Source organism: Rhea americana, unplaced genomic scaffold (assembly GCF_003343005.1).
Source record: "Rhea americana isolate MKP2758 unplaced genomic scaffold, rheAme1 scaffold_2, whole genome shotgun sequence".
Taxonomy (NCBI): Eukaryota; Metazoa; Chordata; class Aves; order Rheiformes; family Rheidae; genus Rhea; species Rhea americana.
Window position 1 is genome coordinate 14,942,745 of NW_028186149.1, and position 24,969 is coordinate 14,967,713.

Genomic DNA, 24,969 nt, shown 5'->3' on the forward strand with positions numbered 1-24,969 from the left:
CCCCCCCCCCCCGAAAGCATGACTTTTTTTTTCCCCCCTCAGAAAATTATCAGGTCATTCACCTCTGACTTTTGTACAGAAATAATAATTTATAAAAATCCTGATTACATTTGTTTTTAAAATATGACCAGTTTAGATCTGATTAGAAAGCAAAAATTAAAAGACTGGGGCTGATAACTGATTTCTTTCCATACTTAAAAGCATGGCTGAATGATGAATTAGCACAAAGGGAAGTGTTATTGTAATGGAAAATGAATGTATTTTCAGGTTTGTTGGTTACAAAAAGAAATAAAACTAAAAAGTCAAAATCTTCAGGACACCAGTGAACAAAATGTCCTCCTACAACAAACTTTGCATCACCAGCAGCAAATGTTACAGCAAGAAACTATTAGAAATGGGGAGCTGGAAGATAATCAATTTAAACTTGAAAAACAGGTACAGTGTGGTGAGAACAGTTTATATAAGGACARATATTTAAATATTTTTGTATGTATTTTATAACATCTTAGAATCTGAATATTTATTTGATAACTTACTGAGCTGATGCTTGTTATTTCAGATCTACCTAAAATAAGTATTTTAGCAGTATTTTTTTTTGTTACCAAGTTCTGTATTGCTTAACTAGCATTAGAGTAGCTGAATAYTTGGAAAATCAAACCCTAGATTTCAATTAGGAAGAGAGATACTGAAACTGAAAAAATTGAGCCTAGCAATATATATTAGAAACTACTTGTTTTTCAAATGATGCTGTGTATTTCTACTGTTAGATTATGTGCAATTTTAGACTGCAGGGAAACTGTCTTAATTCTCAGTGTCAGTTGCAAGAAAAGGTTGTATATTTCTTTGAAATGTAATTTAAAAGTGCCAACACTTTTTGTATACAATTTTAAATAGGTATCTAACTTGGAACAAGAGCTTCAGAAGCAGAAAGCATATGCAGAAGATGAATTGAGAAAGGCAGAGGGGAAACTCTGTCTAGCTTCTCAGGAAGCAGATTTAAAAAGACGAAAGGTGACTGAACTTACTAGCACAATCAGGTAGGTTTAAAATAATTGAGTGGTATATTCTACAGATGCATATATTGATTAGAAAGATTGTTCTTTAATAAAATGTTGTTGAAATAGTATCAGCTATCTAGTTATACAGCCTTTGTATGAGCACAGCCTGGAAGTCAGAATGAGAAGAAAGAAGGAAAGTTTCTAACCAGTAGAGGCACGAGGTTCTAGAAGAGTCTTCCAATGGAGTAAATGCATGTCCAGACACTTTAATTAGTCTTAAGAGAGCACCTGATATATTTATGAATTGCATTATATTATGAAGTTGTTTATAATACAAGCTGCTAAATTCTAGGAGAACTTGGTAGTCTTAAAGAATACAGTTTTGACTGCAAGAAAGCTTACCTAACATGACTTTTTTATTTCTAGCATTGTTTCAGTCACTTCACCTAACTGATGGAAGTAATAACAGTGACGCTTATGCAATATCATCTTTTCCTAAACAACTTTAACTTCTTTAATTTGAAGTTAACAGGATCTTTAGTAAATCTTTTGCAGATCTGTGRACAGAATCCTAGTGGATTCTTCAGTATTATGCTAATCACAAGTGCATCTGTATTCTTTGAACATATGAGCTTATGCATATCTTGCTTTTAATATTACAAGAGATTGTATTTTGCTCTATTTGTTTTTCTTAATCAGGGAGATTAAATTGGAGATGGATCAGTGCAAGGCTGAACTTATTCGTGTGGAAAAAGAAGTAGTGCAATTAAAACAAGATGGTGAAGACAAAACAGTGCAGATAAATCAACTGGATGTTRTTTTGGAAGAAACACGATCAGAACTCAGTAAAAAGGCAAATGAGGGTAACAGCTATATTGTTTTTAAGGCTTCCGTTCATAATGCAATTTCTCTATACTTTATGTATTAGAATAGATAGATCTTTCCCTGTTATTTTATAATCAAGTACCACAAGAGACCTAAAATATGACAGTTTTGAGGKTTTTTTTCCCTCATAATTTTTTATTTTGCTAGTGATTACATAGTAAAATACTATGCACTTCTTTTTAAGATAGTCTCTGCAAACTCTCACTTGTGTGGGATGTACCTTTACTGCAAGTGAAAGGACTGAGCAGATTGTTCTTGTAAATTGGTAAAGTGGTTTCTTAATGTGTTAATCCAGCAAGACATAGATTTAACAAATATATRTTGTATTCACAAAAATTCAGCTCTTAAAAAAAGATCACAAGAGAATCTATGGAAACAAACTTCCCAACCTTGTCCATTTGATTYTACTGTTCCTTTAAACTAGAGGCTTGCCAGCGATTCTGTTTGCATTTTTACATAGCACTGCAGTTACTGTGGTTTCTCTGCATTCTCCCCTTGGCCAAATGCTTTTGATATGTCCTCATATTTTAAGTCTATTACAGATTCTGAGCTGACTAGAAAGAGTGAAGGCTTTGGTGCCATGAAAAGGTGGTTGTACAACCCCAGCAGTTGCTGTTTTTCTAGGTTTTCTTAAAAATAGTGATACTGGAAATTGGTTATGACTAAAAGTGCTGATAGGTTCTTTATGTGATGCCACTGCCTGACTTACTGATAATTGAACTTTTCTGTTCTCTCTCTTTTTTTTTTTTAAATCGTAATAGTGAATGAATTGGAAGATAAGCTGCTTCAAAGTGAGACTTGCCATAGGGAAGCCTTACAGAAAATAGTAGAACTAGAATCTTCATTACAGAGTGCCCATGGAGAACTAAAAAACACTTTAAGACAGCTTCAGGAATTGCGAGATGCATTACAGAAGGCACAGTCCTCTCTGGAGGAGAAGCGTATTGCTATTAAGGATCTAACAGCTGAGCTCAGGTAAGCTGGTATCTTTCCTATCCTGAAAACTTAATTCCATCAGTTTTACACTGGAAATGGCAAAACAGTTGCCTGGTAGCTCAGATTTTTTTTTAATCTTCTAAGCAGCTCTCTGGTGTTTGTGGTGTTTGACTGTTGTTACAGTAGCACCTTGGCTCATTTTTAATTTCTAAAAGTGATTCTGAATTTTTGTTTTGGAATTCAGTTTTAAAATGTGTTAAAATTGAGTCCCAAAGCTGTGAAATAATAGTAAGAGGAATGACTTTTTTTTACAATTAAGTTGTGCATTTTCTTCTATGATGATAAATTAGTGACACTTTTATTAACACTTTCTTCTATGCTTTTTTAAAGCCATATAGGAATCTATTTATTTAACAATATATTGTCCTAATAACCAATTAAATAACTTGAATAAAGAAGTTTTGGGGAAATTGTGAAGGTATTTTATGGAATTACTCCATTTGAGTTTGGGTTTTTAGCAATCAGTTAATTGATTTACATTTTAGAGTAATTTCATTTTGAATATGAAATAGATCTAACAATTTTCAGCTGGATACTTGACGCTAAGCAAATGAATGTGCAGCTAAGCAAGCAAATGTATGTGAATTTCAGGTACTGCAAGGGAGAAATGGAAGACAAAAAGCAAGAACTCCTTGACATGGAGCAAGCACTGAAAGAAAGGAATTGGGAACTGAAACAAAGAGCAGCTCAGGTCAGATCATTTTAAGTATGTTACTGACAACTGTTCTTATTATGTAGTAGGTAACTTATGAAATGACCACTAACTTTAATAGCCTTAGCACATTGTTCCAAACTGTATAGTTAATATAGCCAGGGTGTCAACCTCAAAACCATTTGTATGTTCCTGAAGCCTTGTGATAACAGCACAGATCAGGTTATGCTCCTTTGAGAGCATATGTTTGGCTATGGTTAAGTGGTCACAGATTACTATTTTGACAGAACAGAAACCTCATGTAAACCTGTCCCATGATTTCTTAGTGATAAAGTGTTTCCTTGATATTTGATAAAAATGAAGGAAAGATCTGCATTTAAGTGCATTCTGAGATGACATTCCTTTTTGTTTGCACTAGAGCATACTTGATTAGATATAAAGCAGCCTCTAAATATGAAGTGGTATCTTTTCTGTGAATAAATTTCTGTAGCTCACTTGATGTATTTTCAGTCTTTTGGTCTGACTTCAGGATCTGATACCCCTTGTAGAAGAGCTGTTGTTCTGTCACTTGTAATTAACCTTCCAATAGCTCTTTCTGCAGGAATTGGCAGTCTCTATATCCAAGAATATTTAAAAAAAAAAAAAAAAAAAGACGGAAAATAAGGAGGCCAGAGGTTTCAATATATTCTTACCACACTGCCCTCTGAGCTGCTCCAGGAATTCATCAAAACAAAAGGATTTTTTTGCTTTGGCGAAGTTAGGTGTTTTTTAACATGAAGGGTTAGTGTGGTAAGATACTTACTGAGTTCAGTTTAAACTGAGAACTCAATTTGCAGTCTGTATATCTGAGGACCAAATATATTCAGTTATGGACTTATTTTTTCCTTCTTTTCTCTTTGTATTGGGCCCTTATTTTTAAATGAGATGGGTGAGTTGCATTTTAATATTGACTGCTTGAGAGCATATTTTTGAGACAAAAAGAGATTAATTTCATTCCTTATGCTATCTTATTTTGTAACATTATTTTCTTAAGTTCTGCGTCATAGAGAAAAATAAAGTTTTTTTTTTTTGTTTTTTTTCCATTTTACCTCTAGATTACACAATTGGATATGACAGTTCGTGAACATAGGGGAGAAATGGAACAACAAATAATTCGATTAGAAGGCAATTTAGAGAAATCAGAGTTAGAAATTAAGGAACGCAATAAGCAGGTAATTCTTGCTTAAAACTCAGTTCTGATAACATAGGGCTACTAATGATACAGGAATATCTGGTCGTGGGACACAATAGCTAGCCAGACTTAATCCAGAAAAGCAAGACAGGTGTCTTACTGTGAGGAAAAGGAAAGAGGGAGTACCTTAATATTGTGCTATCAAAAACATTTTTTAAAATTACTTAAACTATTACAGGAAAATGTCAATATAAATAAATAAAGTGCATCTTTTAATTAAATAAAAATAGCTCTCAAACTCCTCTTTTAAAATAAGAAAACTTTAGCAAATTAAAATATAAAAATTGKCATGGGTGCCCCCAGAGTCAGAGGTAATACTGACAGCACTTCTAAATTTTTATTATTATTATTTCTATTGTCCTGATTCAGTGAAATCTGTTCTGATTTAATTGCATTTTGTGTTCAGATTGAGAGCTTAGATAGCAAACTCCAGCATTCTAAAGATGAGCTTCGTGAAAAAGAATTTGAACTGCTCCAGAGAGATCAAGAAATAAATCAGCTGAAGAAAAAAATTGAAAAAAAMCAACAAAGGCTAGCAGCTTTTGAAAAGGTAAAATGTTACTTGGATACACAGGATATTTTGTGCACAATTCACTGAGCAGTTCTTTSCGTGTAGTCTATGTGGCTCTTTAATAAACAAAGTAAGAAAACAGAAAACAGACTTCTCTCTAAACATGATACTTGCAAAAATTGTGAAATTGTCATGGTTGAAGTTCATTTTAAACAAGTTATTCTTTATCATAACTGCTTAGAAAGAACTGTATAGCATCTCTTTAAAATGACAGTGTCATTACTTCTTGCCAAGTAATTGCAGTTGTATATCTTGGTATTTAATGAATCTTAATTAAAATTAAACCAATTTAATGGTATAAAAATAAACACATTTAATGGAACACTTTTTTAATATTTTTTTGTGGAGAAATCTGAAAAAATACTAATTATCTTATTCTTTTGTAACCTGATGCRCTGGATATGGAGAAGATCTTCTGTAAGATGAAATGAAACAAGACACTGTATGACGAGAGCATCCTGTGCCTTAACTGTCTAGCTTGTGGGAATAATTGCATCAAAAGAGCACTGAGATTGAGAGTGCTTATGGAAATTAGAAAAGATAACTTTTGTATAGAAAACTGAAGCATACAGGTAGAATAGAGAAGATAGCTAAATTTTACTTTATGAATGATATAAATCTTTGTTTTCAGGCCTGAATCAACATCTAATTAATATGGGTTAAAAATACACTATTTTTATGAATGTGTTAGTATGCAAACGTTCACTGTAAAGTGTTGTTGCATCTTCCTCTTATCTGTATTGGCCTGCTGTGAGAGATAGGACCCTGGACTTAGATGGACCAGAGATCAGGTATAATATGACATGTCTTGTCTTTGCAAATTCAAGAGTCCATAACCATCATAACAGGAATGCTATGTTTTTTGAGTTTTGTGTGTTTGGAGCTTGGTTTTGTTTTGTTTTTTTCCCCCAAGGAGGGATGAATGCAGGTTGTTCCCTGTATGTATTCTTTAAAATCTGCTGTTATTTACCTATTACAGATGGTGAAAGATCAGGAGAGTTGCATTGGAGACCAATACAAGGAAGCACTAGATTTGGGTCAGCAATTGAGGCTGGAACGAGAACAGCTGCAGCATACTCACTCAGAACTGCTGGAGACTCGTCGATTACTAGTTCAGGCTCAAAGAGAAGCAGACAGGCTGTCACATGAATTGGAAGAAGTAAACCATCTGTCTCGAGAAAAGGTGACTCAACATTTCAACTTTCAGAGTACACTTTAAGTAGTAGTAGTAGAAGGGTGTATTTACTTTGCAGTTTAAAATTTGTAACAGTGAAGCATGCTGTAGTTTTGTTTTGGGCTRGGAGTGTCTAAGTTTCCTTTTCCCTTTGACTCACCATAAATGGAGCTTTGTTTTGGTTCTGAAAGAAAATTTCAAWGGTCTTTTCTCGGCAACTATGGACAAAAGAAATGTCCAAATTTAAACATGCTAATGCCATCAAAAAAAAAAAGTGTGTGTATATATGTGTGTTTATTTATAACTTAATCACTTTTTGCTGGACAGTTTGGTAAACTTTGGTATTTCCTTTGTTGCRTGCAACAGAAATGGGAAATAGCTGACATTTTTCCATAACTAAATACATGCAAGGAACTGGACTGAGTCAGAACCTCACACAATAGCTGTCTGCCCACTGTCTTTCCTTTTTCCTATACACAGGTCAGAACCAGCTGCAGTTCCTGTTCTCTCTTGAATATAGCTACTCCTCTCTTTTATGATACTACSGGTTAGTAGCCAGTGCAGAGAAAATGGAAAGAAAGGATGCCTTTCTCCGTGTTTTTCACTGAAGAACTGTGAGGTTCACTGAAGCATGATAACTACCTTTGCCTAATAGTTAAATATGTATAAATCAGCAATTTTCATGGCTTGCTTAAAAGACAAGACATAGTAAATAAAAACAGAAGATAGCTCTTCTGCTTAAGATAATAGTCTTAAATACAGGAATGTCAGTTCTGCTCCTGAATCTAGATGCAAGTTACCTGTTTTAACTTGAGCTAGTCTCTTCATTTCTCTCTTCTCCCTCTTTATCAAATGGGTGAGGTACATGTCTTCACAATTAGCAACTACAATAGAATGCAGATATAGAATTGTAATACTGGTTGTTACAAAAACTTTAGAAAGAAAATGAGAGAACATTATAAGGTAGAAAGGAACATTCATTTGCAAAAACAGTTATTTTGTCTTCCTGATTTGCCAGTTATTAGTTTCTAGAAATGTCTAGTGGCACAGCTATATAGTCCTAACTGAGCTTTGGAAGAGTCTTCTCATGCAAAGAGCTTAAAAATAATATTTTGTAAAAGCAACTTCATAAACACCTGGCTGAGGTAATCATTTCCTGTTTGTGTGTAATCTCTAGGAAGTATTCTAATTTCTAAGATATCTTACTTGACTGTGTAATATACAACCACGTTTACTGACAGCATAAATCTAGTCAAGAGAGTTTGACCATATACAGCTTTTATTCGCTAGGCTTAGTCCTAGGAGCTAACCAAGTAGTTTGCAGCTTGCCTGCCATGTTTTAGGCCCTGTTCAGCTGCTGATTCCAGATGAACAAACAGGGAAATGCTTCCTCACATAAAACACAAACTCGGATTCACTTACCTCCCRTGATTGTTCAGGTTTAAAAAATAGTTTGCATTTACACCATTTTTCATTTACAGGCATGATTCATAGTATCACTAACTATCTTTCAGGAATCTCGTGCAAATCGTTTGGCAGAAGAACTTGGTGCTGCGCAAGCTCGTGAAGCTCAACTAGAAGCACGAATGCAATCTGAGATAAGAAAGCTTTCTACAGAATTAGATTTGTTAAAAGATGCTTGTCAGCTAGAGGTAAATACCACAACTGAAGTGGCTCCTGCCATGTTGATTATTCTGGATTTGTCTGCTTTTTCTCTTCCTACGGATAAGGCATGTGAGAAGTTTTCCTTTCTGCGCAGTTACTAAAGGCACTTGATCTGTTTTCTGGAGCATTATGGTTTAGCTGTGTCCCTGCTAAATATGAGGGTTCTTTCACTGAAAAATGAAGTAGTGTTATCTGCCCTTTTGACTTCCCTTAAAATGATTATTTAGGACAGTCATGAACTATCTACCTGCTGCTACTTGCCACCCTTCGTACATGTCATTAACATACTATTTCCAACTCTTTCTAACACTCTGAGGGTGATTTTGAAGGAGAGAATTTCCTACAYAGCTGCAGTACAACCACTGACTGAACACTTCGTTCTCAGACAAAAAAGGAGTCTAAATTAAAAGAATAAGCATCCATGTTTTTTGAAGCAGCAGGAGATGCATTTTGTGACAGCTGCTTCCAATCAACACATTTTATTTGGATACAGGAAAAGTAACTGTTCCTTGAAGAACATTTATGGCTTCTGGGTCTTTTGTGTATAAACTGAGATTTAAAAGGTAATAAAGGCTTCCTTGAGGATTTAGGTGAACCAACTTAACAGTTACTTTCCAGTAATATAAGATCTACATTTGTCCCAAAATAACCTCATGTATACAGGGGTCATCTTCACATCATGAAGTGAATAAATCCTGAGAGAATTCAGCATGTTACCAGACTTTTCCTCCGCTCATAGTGAGTGTGATGTGAGTTCATGTAAGGATATTTTTCTGTTATACACCTTGTCTTTCTGATCAAATGAATACTGTTGGATAAAAATCTTAACCAGAAAAATGCTCCATAAATAAAAAGTCAAAGAAAAATTAAAATATAGAGGTACCTATATAACTGTACCATCTAATAAGTTCACAACTCTAATCAAGTTCCTTCTGTCATTTATCATTTATGCTGGAAAATATTGAAGAAGGAAAAGCATTTTTAGGCGGGCTCTCTGAGCAAGCTATATTTTTATAGCTCTTACTTGCTTCATCCAGTTAAAGGGATGTCCTACTCCAATTTTAATTTCTACTTYCAGATTGATTTTACTGAGTTTAAAATCTCTTACGTTTAATTAAATTGTTTAATTAATAAAAGCTTATTTAAATAACTGTTTAATCACTCTTTCATGTCCAATTTTGAAAAAGCAATTTTCCAAATGAGATTTGTTCCTAAAATCTATCTGTCAGACTATAAAACCCTTATAGGTCATACTTACGAACAGAAAATACTAGCATGCTTATGCATCTAATTAAAAGTAACCTTGGAGATATCTGTTATAAAGTTTTTTGTTTGTTTGTTTTTCCCTTCATATTACATAAAGGTAGGATTTTGTTTCATACCTAGTGTCAACATAGCTTCTCATAGCATTCAGGACATTACACTTYTGTCATTTTTCCAAAGAATACCAGGAAAAAGAGAGAGGTCCAGGAATGGTATAGGCAAGACTGAAAATATACCTATTTCAATCATCTGCCTTGAGAGACCTGGGATGAAGGAAATGGAATTTAGAAATTATTTTYAGCATACTTAAGTAGGTAAAATGCTGGATTTCAGAAGCATTCTGTACAGAAGTGGAATACATCACAGAGAGGATCTGGCTCCATTTGGAATGCTATATTGTTGCATATATGTCTAAAAATTTTATATATATATATATATATATATATATATATATATACACACATATATATATATATAACCATGTTATAAGAAAAACCTTTCTCCATTAGTAACACAAGTATTTATTTCAGACTGACCAGTCTTCTACAGAAATTTTCTGTACTGGTTCTAAATAGGGATTTCTAAACACTCAGTTGCTCACTGTGTGCACTCAGTGTATTTGTAGAAAGGATCTGTGTGTGTACACTTGTGTGCATGTGTAGTCTTGTCTTGTTCTTTTTCCCCTCAATATGTCGTCTTGCCTGCTTATTACGGCAGACATATTAGTGCAGGATTGGAATTGTTATCTGTTTCTTCACGGGGGGTTTATGTCTTCTCTGGGCTACTCTGCCCCTTTGGGACTCAGAAAATAACCAGGTCCCAGATTTTTCAACTGAAGCATTCTTGTTTTGCTTTCCTCTTTGATGAAGAACTTATTACAAAACAGAACTCTACTACCCTTGAAAGTTTTAAGTATTCCAAATAGATGAAGTGGAAAAATCTTGCTGAATGTTCAGAATGGCGTTGGCTTTTTCTTTTTTTTCTTTTNGGGGGGGTGGGGAGGGTGAAATTTGGAGTCCTTTCCTGATTAAAATTTGATTTAAATAACAATGGTAAAGGGCTCTTTCTTACAGCAAATTTGTCTTTATGGCCCCATAGTTTCTTCCTGAAATGAAAAATAAAATTATGTTAATAATGGTAAGTTTGAAAATTGATATATCAAGTGAGATGGGGTAAGTATTTGGATTTACAAAGATTGATACAAAGTAAATCTTACTATGTTTTTGTCATATTTCTTAAATTTGAGAAGATTGCTCATCAGAAAGACCAAGCAAAATGGCAGATATCAACAGAATACCAAAAAGCTGGTTCTTACCATCTCAGTGGACAGTTGCAACAAGTAAAGAGAGAGTTAGAAGAGGCTCAAGAAACTGTCAGTAATCTGCAGCAACAATTTCAGGTCAGAGATGAAATGGTTCGTGCTGCAAGTGAAGGGTTGCTTAACAAGGTAAGCTGATTTAACTATGTGTCATATGTAAAATATTTAAGGCAAGTTCTAATACACAAAAACAATCTTTTGTGTTCAGAAGATCTTTTACTAACAGCATTAAAGAAAGTGAAACTAATTGCTCAATTCTGATTTTGTTATTCTCTTTTACTTTGTATTTTGTAATTATTGAGAAACAGGAAACAGCTAAAGAAATTCATATAAATTTAGGCCTAGAAGAAAGCCTAAAACATGAATCCCATCTAACTTCCTGTATATTACATGACCACAGGTTTAGGGATTTATTTTTATTTATTTATTTTTTTTTGGCCATGTGAAAGAACTAGACAGGAAGGACACTTGGAGGATTCTATGTCTTGTAAGAGTTGGGTATGTCACTGCAATTCAGTCCCCATTAATATACATATACCTGTCCATTTTATAATTCATCATTTAAAAAACATTTTTGCACAAATGCATAAATTTTTGTTGTGTATTAGTGTTATTTTAAAATTCAAGAAAGCTATGAAGAAGATGATGCATCTAATACATAGAAGTTAGTATAATAGCCTTTTGTTCATTAGCCATAAGCTCATTATCTACTACCTATAGATGTCTGTGTACTCTATAAATAGCATTCCCCTTAAAGAATAATTGTCTAGCTAAGAGTGAACAGGTAAAATATAACAGCTATTGTGTGTATAATTAACAGGAGCCATAGTATAAGGTGATATTAAAAGATATTAGAGTGAACCCTATCTAAGCATTATGAACTAGATTGTTTTCTGATGAAAATAAACTAGAAGAGGTACTGTGCAAGTGCAGTGAAGGAGCTCCAGCTGCTAACGGTCCATAACTCTGGAGGGCCAGATMAGCTGCTCTGAAGTAAAACCCTTGAAAAGCATGTGGGATGAGCAACAGATTCTCCTTACAAACTTATTTCTCATTTACTTCACAGATCTGTTTCTGTTGTGCTGTAGTACTGGCTAATGTAATCATAGCTGATTTGGATCATACGTTAGAGGGACCTTTTTGCTGATCTCCAAACATTCCTGTTGTTCTGGATTTTATTTTTATTTGTAAAAGTGAACTGTCAAACAACTAAATCCAGAGTGTAAACTTGGGKTTTTTTTTTTGTTTTTTCTAAGCATGCTAAACCCCTAGAAGTTAAAAATAAACAGTAATGTGCTTGGCTGCATTTTTCTTCATATTGTTGTAAAACCAGAATAATTTTATTAATAAGACTTTTCACAATTTGTACTGGTATAAATGAAACTTTTCTCCCCCGCCCATGACAGAAGTACTTTGATACTGTCGATAAGGTTTTCATAAACATTTCCTGAATTGATAGAAACTTAAGTTGTTAGGAACATAAAGACAATAATCCAGTCAAATTTTATTGGAAACTTCAGTCTTGTACAGAACAGTCCAAAAGACAATATTACTTTAAACTGTACAATTTTTTTATAGAGATTTGTATAATAGTTCTTACCAGATTATTCTGCATAATGTTTTCCTATGTATGTGCTGGAGGTAATTTATGTTGAAAATTTCTAAGTGATCCTGATTTTGAAAGCAAATTAACTTCAGTCATAAGAGGAGTAATCAAAATACATTAATACTTGTAACCTAGATAACAGAATTTGAAAAAGAAGGCATGGACTTGAGGCCTTCTGCAGCTATTTTGCTTAATTTTGTAGGAGAAATCTTCGTAATGAAACATCTTAAAACAAATATATTTAAATTTGGAAAATTCAGTAAGAAAGTTTAAAGGAAGATTCTGATCGCGGATGTTTTGTTTCAGGGGCAAGAATTGTGAAGGAAGGAGCATTTCCTACTGGACATGCAGTAGCCCACAAAAGCTATTGCTGGCAATGCAGCACTGCATTCAAAGAGGAAATTTTAATATAGGAGAGTTGTAAATAATGAATATATTTGTATTGACACTAATGCCAACCTTTTTTATTTTTTTGAAATATTTTTGAGATTATTGCCTTGATATAATCACTTATTTTGGTTTTTGTGAAATAAAGTTTATTTTTAAGTATCTTGACTTGTAGGAATGAATTTCAACTGTCATCTTTTTACTAGGATTTTAGTCTATGTGTTTGTGTTCCTCGTCTGACTTCTAATTAAGAGCACAATGTTATTATCTTATTTACAGTTTTTGTTCTGGAATATTTTCACTTTTTTGTCACATTTGATGTGCAGAAACAGTTTCCTATTGAAACTAACATGTTTGTAAGATGTTCTAGGATGCTGATTTGATCAAGATCATGTGTGGATGCTCTGGCAAAACCACCTTACTTCACTGTGTTTTTTTTTTTTTAACATCTGAAAGAAAAAAGGTGCAGGACGGGTACATAAAGGTTGAAGTTGTTTTTTTTCTAGAAGAATCCATATAAAAGCTACTTTGAGTAAGGTGGCATCATAACTATGCATTCCAAAACATATTTCCAGCTTTCCAAATGTATTACACATTCAGCTAATACAAACGTTCTGGCTGTGACTCTAGTCGTTAATATTTATATTTACCAAAGAGTCAGAAACTGCCTAAATCTGAGTCTGATTAATGCAAATCTGGTTTGCATGCATTATGCCATGCTATACATAACTTATCAGATTAGCAAAGCTGTTTGACATAGAGCAAAAGGAACAGAGATGAATGTACTGCAATTTAAGGAGTAAGCCCAAATTTTGTTTTGTGTATTGAGGGTATTTTGGGCAGCAACACTAGCTTTTGTATTTCTGTAATTGTGTAGGTGGAAGTGTGCTAAACTCCTCTCTAGCAGGTAAGTCACTTTTACTAGTTATGCAAAGAGGCTTCCAAGCAAAACTGCTCTAGTTYTAGTAGTTACACAAAACCAGACACATTTTGCTGCTTTTGACAAGRTCAAGACAGGCACATCTGAAGTATGTATTTCTGCAGTTTTGCATTATTTATTTTGCCACTATGAAAATTGTGTTGTAGCAAAAAATAGTTTACTKATATGTATGTTTCAATATTTCAAGTCAAACCATTTGTTTCTCTACATAATACTAAATTAAAAGCTTTAGAATTAAGTTGACCAGTGTAATAATTAAAATTGTTTTTTTTTCCTTTAAACACATCAGTTTGCTTTCAGACTAGAAATCTATGCACCTAATTTCAGACTGGTCTTCTAAAGTAAAGGAATATTTAATCCTGTCAAACTGGGATTTCATGTGGAGAATGAAATCTGTCCTTAATTACAGTTGCATCATAACACTAGCGGAATTCCACTAACATTGTTGCCTTGTTTGCCCCTCCTGAGTGCACTAAATGTAAATGTGCATGAGCAGCAGAAGCATTTTTGCCTAAATACTGAATCAGCTAAATAGCGTTTGTACTAAAATTATTTATCTGGATGTTACTTTCTTAAGTAAAGTCATTTGTCCATCTTATTTATCAAATGGAATCATAATTATATTTTTCTCATTAATTTTAGATGCTGTCTTGTTGTTTGTCTGAGAAGTTAATGATTCCACTTGTTACGCTGTCCAAGTATATATATTTGTTTGGAAAACAGGAATCTTTTTTCCCTAACATTGTAACTTTAGTTAAATGTTTCTGTGGAGTTCTACTTTTCTTGACTTATTAACTAATTCACATTTACAGAAACCCAGGAACACTAGCTCATTCTTCTGAACTCTATTGCATTAACGTGGGGTTATTGACTCTTGGAACATATTTTTGCGTGTAACGGATTGCACTGCAGGTAGCTGAATGCTATTCGGCAGGCTGGTTGCTTGTTAGGATAACTCTTTCTCTCTTGCCCGAGATAGGTTGTAAATTTCACAAGAGTGATTTTTTCTTTCTTTCCTCCTTATAGCGTGTTTATGGCTGTTGTGCATTAAAGGGTAACTGCACCAAATTATCATGCTGGTTTGGGGTGCGGTGGTTTTGTTTTTTATAGCCTGTCAGTTGGTGAATAGAAAGTGTTCAAAGAGGTTTCAGTGGTTGCAAGAACATGTGAAGCTGGTTTGTTYGAGGTCTTCCTGGCTGTCCTCCATTGCTGATGTATTTGCTTACTTTCACCTTTCTTGGATGGGAATAGGGCCAAAACCAAAGGTGAGCAATCTATCTAAACAGTTTCTCTTTCTAAATCCAATTTCAATTTACTTTTTGTATAAAGCCTATCGGGACTTCTAGGTGTAAGCCTTTATGATAGTCAGTAGGACAACAGGGAGTAAATCTATGCACTGTTCTATTGCATGGAAGAATGAAGAAGGTGCTATAGGTGTAGGAAGACTGAACACATTGACCAGAGGGATCACATTTTGGGTGCAGTTTATTGTCCCTCCATAAGACTGGAGGACTCAACACTACAGACTGTAACTGTGGCAAGGCTTTCTCTGCCAGTAGCGTGCAAACCAGTTATTCCACTATTAGAAAATATCCATGTAGTTCATGAATGCCTCATTTTAAAGTTTATTACAGAACTTCATTGAACATATTCCATATTGATAATGCAGATTATAAACTCATACAGGAGCATCTGCTTCTGTTTTTGCCTAGATGGAGATTATCCCCTTAATCGTTCAGTGTCCAGGTATGCATTTTCAGATTTGTTGACTCAGGAAAGCTGGTGATAGCATTAAAGGCTGATGATATTATGCTGTAGCTACATTTAGGCTGTTGCTCCTCTGAGTTGCAGGAATTCTTGCTCGTACCACTCGGTGAAAAGAATGGCAAAAAGAAATGTCCTCATTACGGGTTGCTCCTCCGGAATTGGACTGGCCTTAGCTGTAAAAATGGCAAGAGATGAACAGAAAAGATTTAAAGGTAAAAATGTTTCTGTTGTTTGTCTTTATAAAAAGGCATTTGAGGTAGTTGCTTTTTTTCTGTGACTTGACAGAAGTGCTTGTATTCAGTCTARTGACTCTTTTCTTGTTAGTTCTTCCTTTTCCCAAGAAGATAAAATGCATTAAAAATTTCTGTAAGCACATGTTATTTCTGTAACTATATTGAAGCTGAACATCTACTTGAAGTGAATCAACTACAAAAAAAGGACAATATTATAAAAACAAATAATTGAAAATATCTACAGTATGCTGCTTGGATATACGTTGAGAGCTCAAGCTAGCTTTGCTTGAGGCTACTAATGCCTTCATTGAACAAAATGTACATGCCAGTTTCTGGACAAAAAGATGGATTTAGGAAAAGGGTTCTTAAATAGCGCTTTTTTTTTTTTCCTTAAAGCATGTTTCATTATTCCAATGCCACCTAGGCAAATGAGGCTGATCAAAAGGGTTGGGACTTATTTGCCCTAAAATGGGATATTTGCTATGACTAAAAATGGATAACGTAACAAATACAACGTGTGGAAATTCAGTTCCTTCACAATTATTCTGTTTTACTGCCAAGAGATTGGATGCAGCTTCATAGATGTCAGGGTAATTAGGTCAGAATAACAATAAAGATAACTTCTATTTTGATAAGTACCTTACAAAAATAAACACTTTCATATCTGGAGGAAGCCGCTGTCTTCCACTTTCTCATAAAATTACAATTGATCTGCTGAACATGTTGGCTCTGATTTAAAAAATGCATATGGAATCTGAAATTGATCTTTACATCCCAAAAAATGATTCAGCAGCCTAACTTTGGCACCCATCATCAAAAGTTTTGGTGATAATGTTATTWGCATATGCTGCAAGTTCCACATTGTACGTAGCGGTCTCATTCTCCTTTACATTCCTTGGAGGTTTCAGAACCAGATTCTGGGAAATCAGCGACTGACGGTATTTATATGTTGCAAGTACATTCCTCCTACGTGAAGCTTTTATTTGGGTTGTACTGAGGTGTTTAAGATGCAGGTGTGAAAGCGGTGTTCTTTGCCGCTGCCCAGAAGGYGACCTTCAGCGCGGCGGCGCTGCTGGTGACTGATGCTCCTGCTGTGTTGCAGTGTACGCCACCATGCGGAACCTGGCCAAGAAAGCGGCGCTTGAGGAGGCCGTGGGCGGCCGCCTGGGCAAGACCCTGGAGATCAAACAGCTGGATGTCTGTGATGAACAGTCCATTAAAACTTGTGTGAATAGTATCCCCGACAGAAGGATTGATGTCTTAGGCAAGTACTATATATGCAAACTATGAGCTGACATCAGTTTTCTATWTAAAATTCTCTCATATACTCTGGGAAGTTTCATTAGTGTAACTTTTAAATGATCAAAGTAAGACTTGCGTAGTGTAGTCTATTCAAGATTATTAAAGCTTATGCAGACACAGGTGGATTAAATCTCACCATGCCCTTGTGAAGTCGGGGAGTGTGTTTCCCCTGTTTTACAGAGGAGGTAAGTAGTCACAGAAAAGAAGTTTTGGGGGTACAATGATAGTTTTTAGTAAGTCTAAATCCCTATGCTCATACACAAGACTTTCTGCCCTTTAGACGAAGCAAAGCCCTGTTTACTGAGAAAGCAATAGCTATAGATCCCTATAGAAAGAAAGCAAAAACACTTGGGAATTAGCAAGTAAAAGAATACATGCAAATAAAAGAAGGGTATTCTGATTTTGTATTGACAGTTCTAGTTGTATTTTACATATCATTTAGCAAGAAGTGTTTTCATACCATTTTGGTAAATGTTAATAGCGTAGTCTGATGGAAGTTGCTTACACCATCAATGATTAAATCTCATCTAAGAAAAAATCAAGGATCTGCGTTAATTTTGATAAATCACTAATGCAGCGATTAACAAGCATTTTTTGGCAAATTGGATTATACTCTAATCTAACATGCTACTGTCAGTGCAGAATGTCTGTTTTATCAGTATTTGCTACTTATAAATATCTAGGATGTAAATAACATTTTGGTAGCAAAACTGGTTTAATGTTTGTTTTTCTTTCCTTAAGGACAAGAATATTAAAAAATTTTTTTTTTTCGTTAGTTGTTTGTAAGGCAGACCAGGACATGTCTATGTGGAATAAATTGAAGACTTCTGTTCATTTCTATGGGCACTGACTGTAGCCTCTAATTCTTAGTACTGGATTGTAAACAAATGTAGATTGTTCTTTGCTCGTTTCCCTGTAATCCTTCTGTGATTTAAATAAAAGGACTAATCAGAAATAAGTTAGATAAAAAGTAAAATGTCAATTTAAGTTGTATTAACACCATAATTTAAAATAAAAAATAATGGATATAACAAGTATATTCACAAAGCTTTACTAACAGAATAACTACTCTTCTTTTTTGTTCCAATCACTTATTTTTTCTCTCATTTTACTCTGAAACGCTTTCCAGGAAAAATCACAAGTTGATGTTTATGGAGGTTATTGCTCACTGTCATATCTTCCATTTTGTGCAGTTAGCAATGCTGGAATGGGACTCATTGGACCTATTGAATGTCAGACCATAGATGAAATGAAAACTGTGATGGATACCAACTTCTTTGGACTGGTTCGGCTCCTGAAGGAGATTCTACCTGACATGAAGAAGAGAAAGAGTGGCCATATAGTTATAATAAGCAGTGTTATGGGAATACAAGGCAAGGTTTTTTGTTTGTTTATTTAAAACTAAGAGTTCAGTATTCAAAATCTAAAGTTTCCTTCTTCTTGCCTGAAAAAACATAGGAGCTAGCTGCAACAAGGCTGTCAGTTTTTAATCTAAACACAATTATTAGAGAATCTCTGGAAAACGGGATTTAGCAATATTACTATTCTCTTTCCTGTTGGAAATGATTATGGAGAAAAAGCAAAGACTTCTCTTACACTTTGTGCAAAGATACGTGATGAAATCTGATCGTGTACTGGACAATCTACCACCTTTTTTTTAAAGTTTGTCCTCTCATAAAGCTCTACAGTATCTAATTTTAGGAACAAGTAGCCATGCTCCTACTCTTCTGTTCCATCTGTTGTAACCCTGTTTGTTTCAATTATTACTATAGCTGCAAGGATCTTACCTCAATTATTCTGGTGAGCAGGAGTTCTAGGTTAAATTGCAAGAGTGGTTATAGTTTGATAACGATGCCAGCCAGCCAGCTTCTGTATTTCTCTACAGCCTATTAAAGTCTTGCTGATGAATAATGCAGATCGTATTGTGTGTATAGACAYTTCCATAGGTTAGACTACAAAATATTTGATGTCATCCAAAGAGATGACAGCATCAGCTAGGAGGAGAAGTCCACCCATTTCTAGAATAAGTAATTTTGAGTTGATGTGACAAAAATCAGCAATATTTAATACTGCTACAGCTGGCTCATTAGATTGACAAAAAGAAGGATTTTTTTCTTTTAATGTTTTCCAGCAAGATTGTAGAAATTTGGGGAAAATTCAAGCGATTCTTAAAGTATTAGTGTAATAACTAAACTATTAATATGTTGCATACAACCACATTCTCAGGATGTTTTGTTTGTACCACCAGGTATCTTATTTAATGATGTTTATGCTGCATCTAAGTTTGCTGTGGAAGGATTCTGCGAAAGTTTAGCTATACAGGCACTCAAGTTTAAACTGCAGTAAGTATTGATCCCCAAAGGTAAACGATATTTTACACAGTTTAAAAATATATTCAGAGCTAGCAAACAAATGTTTAAAGTTTGCTATTATCCAGGAGAAACAAACTGAGGAACCTATGGAAAATTTACATCACACAAATGTTCACATCCTTCACATGAAATAAACTGNATGTTACTTTGAAAAGTTTAAGGCTGTTTAGCTTTGAACAAAATAGGTCATGTACCTCTGAACACATACAATACGATATGAATAAAACTGTAATACTGACCTTTAGAATAGAATACTTTCCTTTAGAAATGATAATGGTCTTTATTTCTTAGACAATTCAAAGATAAAAAATTCAAGGGCATCATGACAGAGAATATAGTGGAAAATCATCAGAATGGCACACAGAGATTCCTATAGGGACCAAAAGTAGAAAGAAAGCAAGGAAAAGTGCAGTATTGCAGTGTATTATTTTCTTATTGTTTAAGACAGTATTTAAGAGAATAGTCTAATTGATGGCTTATGGGAATTTGGTGTCTGATTTGCCACCTATCCATTCACATTTGCATAGGAGGAAACTCTGCTGCTATTTTTTGTGTGTGATGTCCAACAATTGTTAAACATGCAGTGTATCTGCGCTTGCCGGAGTACTTAGCCCTTGTGCTGTGGGAGAAGAGACAGTTGCTGTCCTGTGATTCCAGAGACAGAGCTGCATCCAAACTGGCATTTTGCACTCAACTCTGAAAATTAAATTCCTCTGGAGGAATTTAAAATCAATACATTGTAGTGATATACAGGGTATGACAGAATTTATAAGAGGATTTCAAGATTATGAGATATAGTGGGAAAGGAGGTAAAAAAGAACAAAATATAGGCCCAGTAAGTAGAATGGAAAAAGTCCCAGATCCAGTGAGAAGAATGACTGCTTAAATGATTGTATTATGCAGGAGAAAGGCTTTAAGTCCAGCAACAGCTGGAAGGTCAGTAGCTTCATTTAGTTCTAGAGAAGATCCTGAGCAGAAGTTATCTCTAGGAAGAGGTCCTATAGAAAACAGTCATGTCATAAGCACTGTGGCTGGAGTAAGTACTACCTGAGATGAGAAATGGAAAAGAGTTGGTCAGTAAGTGTATGCATTTCAGTGATCTGTTATCATACATTACTGAGCAAAATCTGATTGTCTAGATATCTGGTAAAGCAGCAGCCAAAATCTGTCCATCTACAGCAAAAATTTCTATGTTCTATTTTATGTAATGTTACAGAATGCTCTGGAATTATGTAACACTGAAGGCTTGACAAAGAAAATCCATGTTTGGGCAATTCCCTTAGGTCTCTTTTTTTCTCATCTACTTTGAGTATTATCATGTGAAAGCTATGGCAAAGAAATCTATGTAGGACTTTCTCCAGAAAGTAATGAATTTTGTATTCATCCTTAAATTGTTTTTCTCAATCTTTGACAAGTTCTTGAAGATTCTCATAAATTTTACATCTTCATGTTGATGGGTAGGAGCTTCAGGCCAATAATATGGTAAGGATCACCATTACAYAATGTACCATTTAATATTGCTTGCTAACATGTACTCAGGCTGTAACTATTCAAGATCCTTCTTTAGGGATAGCTAGGAATGTTTCCCATGGAGGAGAATCAATAACCAGTGTATCTTTGTTCTTTGAACAGGTTAAGTCTGATTGAACCAGGCCCAGTGGTCACAGAGTTTGAAAGAAAAGTTTTTGAAGATGGAATGAAAATGGATCTTTCAGCTGCTGACAAGGAAACAGCTGAGATGTTTACTAACATTTACCTTAAAAATTACAAACAAATTTTCCAGAGCCTGGGACAAAGTGCTGAGGATGTTGCAGAGGTAACTCATCAATCCCTCTTTTTTTTYTTTCTTTTTTGATATTTTAAGAATTACTGAAGACTTTAAAAGACAATTGTGAATTGTAGTTTAAATACCATTGAGGACATAGCTGTACTTATACATTATCTGGTGAAGGTTGGGCATTCTGCACTATTACCAGATAGCTACACAGGGTTCCCACCATTATCTAAGGCCCCTCTCCTCTCTCTCTCTCTCACTAGTCACCCCTCTATCAGTGTGAAGTTCTCTCAGCTACCCTCACCAGCAAGTCACAAAAAAGGAGGTAATTTCTGGTGTTTGGGGCTTTCTGCAAGAAGCAAAGCCCAGGCAGACTGGGGGAGAGGACAACAATTTCAGGTGCTGGCTGTTAAGGGATAGCTTGGGTGTCAGCTTCCCAGGTCTTGTTGCAAAGCACACCATTYTGATCTTTTTCCAGTGAACTGGAAGAGGGAGTATCTATTTATTGTGGGCAAACAGGGATAATTTTGAAGGACTACTGAGGATACTTAGGTGTAAGGTGCCATCACCATGGTGTAGATGAACAGAAAGAGGATTAAGAAGAAATAAGTACTACTACTTTTGGCTTAATTAGAAATTTTTCTTAGAACAAATTTTAAATTCTAGTAAAATTTCACAGTTTTACACAACTATAACATTTATTCTTCTACTCTTCCTCTCCCAGCTGAAAAACATTTTTTACATTACTGATAAAAGTTCTTTAAAGATTTAATTTCTCATTCTTGACAGCATACAGTAAAGATAATTCTTGCAGAAAATCCACCTTTTCGCCATCAGACCAACACCTTGTATACTCCGATGACAACTCTGAAGTATGCAGATCCAAATGGAGATCTGCCCATTGATACATTCTACAAAATGGTTTTTCATCATGACAAAGTCTTCAGTGCAAGTCTTAACTTTATCAAACTGCTAAGGTGGAGAAGTAGAAAGAGCTTTGACCTGGGAAAACCCTCACAATAAATGCCAGTTGATATCGTGTATATCTAAATCATTTGTTCTAGCTGCTGCTAACACGTTATGCTGTTATGTCTTTGTTCTGTAATTGAGCTTTTTAACAATTTGTAGTCAGTTCAATTCATTTATCTTGAATTTTTACAGTTTCCAGAACCTTGAAAGTAAAATCCTCTTTCTATAGGTTTAGTCAGCTTAGCTCTTGCCTTTTACAGAGATCTGTTTTCACGGAAACATGAACATTAACTGACACTTAGGTATTTAATACTGATCTGATACCCTTCACTTATTAAAATGTAACACAACCTGAAATGGTACTGTATGTAAATTATTTATAGACTCTCCAATAAAAAAATACTTTACCAGTTTGCTTAGTTGTAGTCCCTCAATCATGGTAGCATCACTTTCATACAAAACATAAAAGAAAAAAGCTCATGAGTCCTTTGAAAAGTTGCAACTATAGTATTCTACTACTCTCTCTATATTGTAGTATGATGAATGCTTGCTTCGTAGGCAAAGTTTACTTGCTGACTATAATTAGGGGACAATAACATTTTTTTAAAAAGGATCTCTAAATAAAATTCCTTCTTACTGCGTGATAGTCCTTGCAGAAATAACATTTTATGTAGTGTAACTCCATTCCCTGCCTTAGGCCATTCCTCCACCAAAAATCCCGAACTGCCTGAAACTCGCTGCCGGCGGCGGCCGGGGCGCGGGGGCGGGGGGCGGCCGCCGGCTGCCTTCACCCCGCCACGCACGCGGTGCCTGCTGCCGTGGCCGCCCAGGCGCTAGCACCGCCTCAGCGTCTTTCCCCTTCTCTCGCCCTAGTCCCGCCAGGCGGCCGGGAGCCGCCACCGCCGCGGGACGGCGCCTCGCCTGGCTCCCGCCGCGCGCCGGAGCCTGGGTTTTCCGGGGGCCTCGAGCCCCCTCCGCGTGCCCGCCTGCAGGACGGGATCGACGGCGGCCGCCGAGCGCCACCGCGGATTTTGGGGGTGTTCCGCCCTCCCCCGCGCAGCCCCGCTCGCCTCCCCGCGTGCGGCAGCGCCGGGGCCGCGGTGACGCTGCAGACCCAGCGCTTCGGCTGAGAACCTCGACGCCTGCTCGGCAGCAGGCGCGTGGCGCCCGGGCGTCGACGTGCGCAGGAAAACTTTCCCCGGAGGCTTCGTTAGCCTCTCTGAGGGGCTGTTGCACATGCGTGAGCAGACTTGTGCCTGGGAAGACCTTCGTCTGCTCCCTTCCTCGGTCTCCAGGAGAAACGCGAGGCCTTTTCTTCTTTCAGAGTAAGTGATTTAAGAGTAGCAATGTTGGATCACTCATTTCGTGCCGGTGCAAGATGGACACGAGGTGGAAGAGGAGCAAGTCCCGGCAGCAGTTTTCCTGGTGACCTCATCTCAGTGTCCTTCTCAGAAAGAGCCTTGCTGTCGGGTGCCGGTGACGGTCCAGCTCCCCGCCCGGTTTTGTGTCCCTCGCTCCTCCGATAGGGCAGGCGCAGCGGGAACAGATGCGCTTTTCAACGTGCTCCCTTTTTGCCCCGTGATTTCCTTAGCTGGAGCCGCTAGTTGGGCGCTTCTCCCGGGCGAGAGCGAGCCGCTTTTCCCGAGTCCCGGAGGGCTTCGCCGCGTCCCGAGTCAAGTCCGCCCTGGGAGAAGCGAGCCGCGCCCTATCGCTCGAGTACGCCTCCGTATTTTCCTAAGCATCCCCTTCCAGAAGGCAGGTGGGGCTCAGCACCGCTCCGGTCCTCGACGGGCGGCCGGCGCCCTCCTCGCTGCCCGCAGGGAAGCCCTGCGGCGGCGGCGCTCCTTCTGCACCGCCGCGGCTCCGGCTCGGCGTCCTCCTCCCCGGGAGACTCGGGTGTCTCGCCTAGCTTTCGGGATGACCGCGCGTGGGATGACCCTCTTTTCCCGAGCCCCTTCCGGCATTCGGAGGCAGGGATAAGAAGTCCCGTCCCAGCCCGYGTCCCGCRTCCCGCGTCCCGGAGCGGTGCAGCCTGCCTGCTCCTGTTACAAGTTACTCCTCCGACGGCTGCGTGCAGAATTTAGGAATGCAGCGATACATGACACCCTAACGCAAACCATACCGGCAGCRCTGGAATTCGAACGCTCGTGGCTACCGAGCGCAGCTGGCGAACGCGCCGTGCCAACACGTTATTGCTCCGAGCCTCCGTCGAAGCGAGGCTTAGTCCAACTGCATCTGAACGCGAGGACTCCAGCCCAAGCCCCTGGAGCTTTGTCCTGCAATTACGACAAATAACTATTTATTTTACGCTACCTCTGGGAGAGCCCTGAAGCAGAAAACTATAATATTTTATATCTGAAGTCTGGTCTAGTTTACGTAGCTGGATGCTGACTGCTAAAACACTTACGGAATGCCAATGCTCCGATTTATTGAACGCGCCGTGTGACTAACTCCTAACTGGGCAAAATTCACGAGAAGCCTTAGCCTGTTTAACGCGTATTTCCAAAGCTTCAGTTTGTTTAGTGCGTATTTCCAAAGTTTGCTTGGAAACACATTGATTTTACTTAAAAAAAAAAAAAAAAGGAAAAAAAAAGAAAGAAAAGAAAAAGCTCCCCAGGCCAGAGCTGAGATAAATGCTGCCCTCCGAAACTCTTCCCTTGCCCAGCGGCACGTTAAAGGAACTGACAGAAACGCTACGTGGCGGATCAAACCGAACGCCGTCCGGATGCGGCGGCTTTGCCCTCGGTTTCCTCCGGCGGAGGAGCCCACCGCGCACCGCGGGCGCGAGGGGACCGGCAGGTGCCTTCGGGGAGGACACCTGCCCCGCGAGCACCTCGCGCGGCCGGGGGGCTACGGCTCCCTCGTC

At 37.1% G+C, this 24,969-nt stretch overlaps 2 protein-coding genes and 1 long non-coding RNA gene across 5 annotated transcripts in view; 2 read left to right on the top strand and 1 right to left on the bottom strand.

The window, feature by feature from the left end:
* CCDC18 (coiled-coil domain containing 18) overlaps nucleotides 1-12,908 on the top strand; it is a 29,381-nt gene extending 16,473 nt beyond the window's left edge. For 2 of the 3 annotated variants that reach the window (XM_085303577.1, XM_085303578.1), the window contains exons 17-27: nucleotides 268-435; nucleotides 895-1,037; nucleotides 1,698-1,861; nucleotides 2,645-2,858; nucleotides 3,471-3,570; nucleotides 4,626-4,742; nucleotides 5,169-5,312; nucleotides 6,313-6,516; nucleotides 8,022-8,159; nucleotides 10,685-10,882; nucleotides 12,666-12,908. In XM_085303577.1, coding sequence (XP_085159703.1) covers nucleotides 268-435; nucleotides 895-1,037; nucleotides 1,698-1,861; nucleotides 2,645-2,858; nucleotides 3,471-3,570; nucleotides 4,626-4,742; nucleotides 5,169-5,312; nucleotides 6,313-6,516; nucleotides 8,022-8,159; nucleotides 10,685-10,882; nucleotides 12,666-12,680 — 1,605 coding nt within the window. In that variant the 3' untranslated portion in view covers nucleotides 12,681-12,908. Of the gene's footprint in view, nucleotides 1-267; nucleotides 436-894; nucleotides 1,038-1,697; nucleotides 1,862-2,644; nucleotides 2,859-3,470; nucleotides 3,571-4,625; nucleotides 4,743-5,168; nucleotides 5,313-6,312; nucleotides 6,517-6,987; nucleotides 7,055-8,021; nucleotides 8,160-10,684; nucleotides 10,883-12,665 lie in introns of those variants that run through there. The other variant, XM_085303579.1, reaches the window with a different exon arrangement.
* A 2,245-nt stretch (nucleotides 12,909-15,153) lies between these two features.
* Nucleotides 15,154-22,551, bottom strand: LOC146596795 (uncharacterized). The gene is made up of 2 exons (XR_014895685.1): nucleotides 22,512-22,551; nucleotides 15,154-16,885 (listed from the first exon to the last, which is right to left on the bottom strand). It is a non-coding gene; the product is annotated as an uncharacterized LOC146596795 (long non-coding RNA).
* Nucleotides 15,569-22,522, top strand: LOC146596796 (retinol dehydrogenase 8-like). Its single transcript, XM_085303580.1, has 6 exons — nucleotides 15,569-15,665; nucleotides 16,789-16,954; nucleotides 18,186-18,361; nucleotides 19,237-19,330; nucleotides 20,993-21,176; nucleotides 21,924-22,522. The coding sequence occupies exons 1-6, from the start codon at nucleotides 15,569-15,571 to the stop codon at nucleotides 22,155-22,157; spliced, it is 951 nt and encodes a 316-aa protein (XP_085159706.1). The 3' UTR covers nucleotides 22,158-22,522.
* Nucleotides 22,552-24,969: the final 2,418 nt, after the last annotated feature.